Raw genomic sequence first — 7211 nt, 5'->3', positions numbered from 1 at the left:
CCCAACATGGCTTTCGACCAGGTAGGAACTGCCTGACCCAGCTCTTACAACATTATGACTGGATGTTGAGGCAGTTACTCAACAACTCAAATGTGGACGTAATATACCTTGATTTTGCAAAAGCTTTTGACAAAGTGGATCATGGTGTGATATGCCACAAACTGCGTGATCTTGGCATAGCTGGAAAACTTGGAGAGTGGTTACATGACTGTCTGAAAGATAGAAGTCGGGCAGTAGTGGCTAATGGAGCCACCTCTATGAAAACACAAATAGTGAGCGGTGTTCCACAGGGCACGGTCTTGGGGCCATTGCTTTTTATTGTCGCCCTCTCAGATATGCCCTCAAGTGCCCGGATAGCCACCCTTGCAAGCTACGCAGACGATACGAAAGTCTTGCAGAAAATACAGAACTCCAGTGATGTTCCACAGCTGCAGCAGGAGTTGGACTCAATTTACAGATGGGCGGAGGTAATAATATGCAGTTTAATGCTGAAAAATTCCAAGCCCTGCGCTACCAACGTCCAAAACTGAATATGAAACTTACAGAGTACACTGGTCCGCAGGGAATTTCAATCCCAGAGCATAAATCAGTGAGAGACCTGGGTATGGACATGAGTGATGATACCTCTTTTAAGTCCAAACAAAAGTCTGGTCTTGTATCCATATTAAAAATCCTTAAAATCAAAATTATAAAGATTCCCAGCTTCGGTATAAAGCCTCTAATAATCTGGAACGAAAAGTGGGGTCGATTCAAAGAAATTCCACTGGTACCTATTTTATCGTCTGGCACTTGACCTTAGTAAGTGATAACAATAATATCTTATTTTGTTACTGGTTTTCAGTCATTAAACTGCGGTCATTCTGGGGCACCGCCTTCAAGAGTTTAATCAAGCAAATCGACTGCAGAACATTTTTTTTAAAGTTTAGTACTTATCTTATCGACTCTTTCTGCCGCTAGTTTACAGGGACGTAAACAAACTAACTTTCAAGCGGTGAGAGGGGAAACATAAAGAAACACACACACATGTATGTATGTGTGTGTGTGTGTGTGTGCGTGTGTGAGTGTATATATATATATATATATATATATATATATATATATAAAGAGTAAATATTCAAATGAATATTCATATAGATATTTTTTATTATTATTATCAGCGGTAAATTTAAATAATTGACAATAACAACAAAAATATAGGTGGTAGCAAGTAATAATAGCGTTAAATAGCTAGAGAATAAAATTGATAATTATAATTAACTATAATTACAACAGAAGGCACACAATGTGCCTACTTGCTGGAAAGAGAAGCTAAATCCTCAAGTAAACCACCAAATTACGCTGAAATATAAAACGGACCAACAGAAATCGGGCGAGTAACGATTATCAGAATCTCCACAGAACAAAGCTGTATAATGAAGAATTGGATATACTTGGATCATGATTTCGAGTTCTAGCTAATGCCTCAACTCTCTTCAGCAAGTATTACCGTATGAGAAAAACGAACTCACCTCGTTGAACTCCGTGTTGGACTTCTTTCAAATTCCATCTGCCAAATCCACTCACAAGGTTTTGGTCGGCCCGGGGCTATAGTAGTAGACACCTGCCCAAAGTGCTACGCAGTGGGACTGATCCCTGAACCATGTGCTTGGGAAGCAAACTTCTTACTACGCAGCCACTCCTACGAGATTATTTTGTACTTATATAGAAAGAACTTGAAATGGTTTGGGAGATATATTCAAGGTAAAGAAACCTGTAAAAAATGAATTGAAGATCGTTAGAGAACGCTGCAAAATTAAGGACACATTCGAAAAATAATATTTGAAACCATACGCTACAACAATACTAACAACAGCAAGAGAAATGAAATCTCGGTGGAATTTTACCGAAATATAGAACGGTGAAAGTCTTAGAGAAGAATTGAAAAGTAGGAAGGAAATAAAAGATAGACATGATATAATTCCTTTGAAAGTCTGGCTGCTGAGATTCCGGAAATAAAATCAAGAAGTTTTATACGATTTTTCTTATCTATGAACATTGGTATTTAGCCGTGTCTCTGAGCAAAGTTAAAATCTGTTCAACGAGATAAAATGCCGCTAACCATTTTGTCCGGCGTATTAACTATTCTGCCAGCTCGTTGCATTATGTGATCTTTAAATGCTTATTTTCAACTATAAACAGCGTACGTACATGAAAATGTATGAGTGCGTGTGACAGAGAAAGAGAGAGCGGGAAGGAAATAAGATGATAAAAAGGGAAAGAGAAAGCTAGTTTGATACTTAAGAGAGAAAGAAATAATCAACAATGATAGTCAGTGAAAAGGAGTAACAGAAAAGATGGGCGACAAAAAAAGTGGGGAAGCAATTTATAATTTTGTGTCATTCGGAGTTTATAGTATTGAGAATTACATCGTTGTTTATGAATACTTGTGACGACATTAACCACAGGGTGGCGAAAAACACGTCCTTGTATCATCAGTGTTAAACCAAGTCAAGTGAAAATATATCAAGTGGAACTCTAATAGAATTAATAGATAGAGAACGACAGATGACGTTCAGTCAAGCGTAAAATATAAAAGAACGGTTCCATTTACTCAATTCTTTCGTTCAATTCTTTGTAATTTACTGAAAGTAGTTAGGGTGCGAAATGTCTCAAGTATTGATAAGGTATGAGTTGCGTTTTGGGGTGTTGCGGGCTGGAGTGAAGACGGCTTGGCAATTGTTTTGAGGTACTTAGAAAACAATACGTTTATCTTTGTGTATCTATGTACATACGTATGTATTTATATGTGTGTATATATGTATGTATATATGTAAGTGTGTGTGTACCATTGTATGGGAGCCTATATGCGTGTAAGACGGTGGATTGGCAGAGTCATTTGAGTCAGACAAAATGTCTTGTGGTATTTAGTGCAACTGTTTTACGTTGAGTTCAAATCCCGTCAATGTCAGCACTGCCTTTCACGATAGAATAGGATTCAAACCCCTGTCCCACCATGACACTCCAACGTCAGGTTAAGTGACACAGCGGTTAGAATACACCCTGCAGGCGCATTAATATTATCTATGTGTAATAGCTATATATTGCTACCATCACGCACGCGCACACACAATCACACATATTCATCGAGTCTACGAAACTTTAAGTCGAATGAAGCTGAGTCAAACTGTTATCAAATTGTGTGTGTGTGTGTGTGTGTGTGTGTGTGTGTGTGTGTGTGTGTGTGTGTGTGTGTGTGTGTAAGATAGATATTTTACGTGAACAATTCGCTATATGGTAGATAGATAGATAGATAGATAGATAGATAGATAGATAGATAGATAGATAGATAGATAGATAGATAGATAGATAAAGTTATTTGTGCATACTGAAACAAAACAGATAACTGAAAGCTTACTTTTTTCTGTCTTTTAGACTTTGCAAGACTCTTTCAGGCGAGAATCACAGCAAACTGGCCACGAGAAACTCATCCTTACTCTGGCGACTGCATCCGGATCTTATTATATCGGGAAAGCTTACGAAACTACAGAAATTGTCAAGTAAGAAAGCACTTTCGTTAAACCGTTTTTAAGTTTATCTCTCATCAATTTTAGCTAAGCTAAACCATTTACCGCCGCCATGGTGTATGAGGCAGTCAGTCACATAAACATTCGAATCTTTCTTTGACTATTTCTTTCCACATCACACAAATATCTATCAGGCTTCAGTAAATCTTGTTGGAGAGTCAATTGCCAGTTCAGTGTCGATCATTCTCTATTTCTAAGCTCGATGACGGAGTGTCTACGTGGTCGTTCGACTCACTAGAAACAGCTTCCGACTTCCCTCTAATATCACACTTCATTCTTTAAAAAGTTGATGGACGAAAATTTTTACGCATGGGGGGAAATACATTTAAAACGAATTTAACAGTATTTGTGTGTTATTAAAGGACTTGAATTGTTCTTCCATGATAGAGTTGCTTCGTTTACAATACACTATTTCAGGTCAAGTCATTTCGCAAGCTTCATCCGGGTTACAAAATTCCTGAGCAGCGCTGTTAAATGTATTTTCTTTAAATATTTAAAATGGATCGCAGAGAACTATAGATTTAAAAAAATTAGCCATGATGCTAAAAAGTTAAGAAACGCTGCTTTATAAGAATACTGAATTGACCTCAGAACATCTATCCTCGTTTATCGCTGATTCACTCATCACTGATCCGAGATAACACCGTAAGCTCAATTGTGAACCACGTTACGCTTATTACGAATTCATATGTGATAACACTGTCGATAGTCAGTCAAAGATTCTACTTGAACCGCAACAGCGCACCCCAGCGATCATCCACAATGCTCAGGACAACTTGGGGTCTCGGAACGAAACCTACATTTCCCCCATCTGTTCTATTATTTATTTATCACTAATTCGTTTAACTTGGTGATTTAAAAAAAAAGCACCCATTATAAACGAAGATGGCTGTACTTAAATGGTACGTTACTTTAACGAGCCCGGAAGGATGAAAGAATTTGCATTTAGAAAGGAAAGGAACGTAACTAAATGTCGCGAACATTTTGTCCGAGGTTCTAACGATTCTGCTTGTCCACCGTTGTGATTATATTTAACAATCAGATTCTCTAAGATTGACATTTATCATTGTCTTTCTTTCTAGATATATTGACTACATGCTCTTGATGACCTACAACTATCACGGTTTGTGGGAGACACAAACGGGACACCATAGCCCTCTGTACGGTTCGGCCTCAGATCCTCCAGGTGAACAATCACAACTGAATCAGGTAAGACAGTTTATATTATTATACTATTTATTAACACATATAGAAACATATGAGATGTTTGTAACGCACTCGGTTAGCGCGTTAGTCTGTTAACCAAAAGGTTGACGGTTCTTCCCCACCCAGGTGTGTATCACTGATTTTTCTGTATAGAAACAGTATAACCGAATGCTTAAGACGTTTGCTTCTCAACCACGAAGTCCCTCGTTCGATCCCACCACCTGGCAATTTCGTATCAAATGACATCTTCAATAGCCTCGGATTGACCGATTTCTTGTAAGTAAAACTGGGTTAACAGAAACTGTATTGAAGCTAGTAGGAGAGATTGCACTTGTATTTCAGAAATACAGCTCTGTTATACAGCGTGTCACGCTGATCCTGCCTGAGAATTTTGTTAAGGGTACACGTGTCTGAGGAAACGCTCAGTCATTTATACCCTAATTAAATGAACAGTTAGTTCTCTTGATGAACAGTTGTATCTTCGTTGTCGAAACCGAGAACCTGCCATCAATTAGTGTTTATTTACTTTTGATAGGGTACCTTTTATAAGGTGGCAGTTTGTGATTTAAGGAAGATTTTTCTGCACTTTCGTTCGATCACCTAGAAGCGCTTTCACTGGCTCAAATACGAATAAATTTGTTTGCAGTAGAAGAGACGCGAATTCTAACGTACCGAGACGTTCTGCCTACAAGATATAACAGCCAAATATTTTTTCAAATTACAACCAACTATACTGAATACATTAAAAACACATTTTGGCAATATAGTCCTAGATATACAGTGCCAAAAAATCAGATGTGATGATCACGGATGAAACTCCCTAAATTTTAGATCTGCTCGATCAGAATTTATCTTGGGACTACACAACAGCAACCACAACGTGATGGGCAGACTTATGACTCATTCGGTCATTTGAGTTCTACTTCAGGCGTTGTTTTTATTTAACTACACTTAGTGTAAGTCAACAAGTAAAACTCATTTTTAGAGAAGTTTATTGTTTTATTTTATATTGTATTTTGAGTCGATGGTTAGATGTTTCCGTCAAACCAAGCAATTATTTGTTGACGAGGTGACAAATGAATGTCCAGAACTGGGTACAAAATACTTTGTTCTCACAAAGAACCTTTTTCGAAGAATCTTTCTTTCTTTTTTTTTTGTTGGTGTTTCACACATTTATTAGCTTACATCAGCGAAAAATATAAATTCGCACACACACATGTACCAATAGATGTGTGTGTATGTGTGTGTGTGTGTGTGTGTGTGTGTGTGTGTGTGTGTGTGTATGTGTGTGTTGAAGACGAGATTCAGTTTAAGTGTACCATATTCCACTTTCAAGTTATTGGTCATTCTCAGGTTATGGTAGAATATACTTGCCCGAGGTGATACGCAGCGGAACCAAACTCGAAGCATGCGATTACGAAGAAAACTTCTTAACCACATGTCCATACCTAAAACTATCAAAGTACTCATCAGTTGGTTAGTTTTCTCGCTGTTTTACTGCGCTAGCCTATTCTCGTTACGAATGTTTGTCTCCTTCAAGGTGGCAAGCTGACAGAATCATTAGCACACCGGACAAAATGCTTAGCGACATCTCGTCCGTTTTTACTTTCCGAGTTCAAATTCCACCGAAGTCGACTTTACCTTTTATCCATTCGGAGTCGATAAAATAAGTACCAGCTGAGTACCAGGGTCGATGTAATCGACTTACCCCAACTCCATCCTCAGAAATTGCTGGCCTTGTGCCAAAATTTGAAACCCATGTTTGTCTCCAGTTGAGGGAAATTGGTCATTGATGATTGAATGCCTTTGTTGCTCCAGAATCACCAATAAAATATGAACTAACGACACTTCGCTCTATAAGCTGACACTTCACCGACTTGGACATTTCTAATTTTCAAACTAATTAGCATCAAGTAATTTACTGTTTTCAAGTTTAGTCTGAGGGTAGAGAAAGAGTTTTAAAATAGTCGCATTGTTAATGTTTTCTCTCGTGGAAGAAAACACTACAGATGTTTCTACAAGAAGTCTTGTTCTCAGTTTTTTTTTTTTTCAGCCAACGAAGTATTAGTCAAATCTATTATGCTTTGTTCTGCTTTGTGAAGCAAGCCAACTGGACTGAGTCGTTGGTATTAATGTCATAACCGTAGATATATAGAATACAACATCGAGGGTACGATACGAACTTCCGATTCTTTGGTTACTCTTCTATACCCTCTCAACAAGGTTATCTATGGCTACTGATAGGAACCAAAAAAAAAAAAAAAAAGGCGATGGGTTAGCAGAAAAATTAGATTACTCGTATACTTTCACAAGTCTTTTTCTTCATACTTTCTTTTCATACCTCCGATTCAATGAAATAAACACTTGGCATTCGATTAAATATACTAACCTCATCAAGAGATCGGTGGCTTCTTGCCAATATAAGAAATTATTATGAACTTT

General features: G+C 37.7%; 1 protein-coding gene across 1 annotated transcript in view; it reads left to right on the top strand.

Annotated features, from left to right (window-relative positions):
- Positions 1-7211, top strand: part of LOC106869095 (chitotriosidase-1) — a 64482-nt gene that overhangs the window by 41684 nt on the left and 15587 nt on the right. Inside the window, exons 5-6 of the mRNA XM_014914628.2 lie at positions 3412-3536; positions 4646-4772. Of these exons, the coding sequence (XP_014770114.1) occupies positions 3412-3536; positions 4646-4772 (252 nt within the window). The remainder of the gene's footprint in view (positions 1-3411; positions 3537-4645; positions 4773-7211) is intronic.

This window comes from Octopus bimaculoides, chromosome 3, assembly GCF_001194135.2.
Source record: "Octopus bimaculoides isolate UCB-OBI-ISO-001 chromosome 3, ASM119413v2, whole genome shotgun sequence".
Lineage (NCBI taxonomy): Eukaryota > Metazoa > Mollusca > Cephalopoda > Octopoda > Octopodidae > Octopus > Octopus bimaculoides.
Note: the sequence above shows the minus strand (reverse complement) of the source record. Positions and strands in the feature narration are given on the sequence as shown.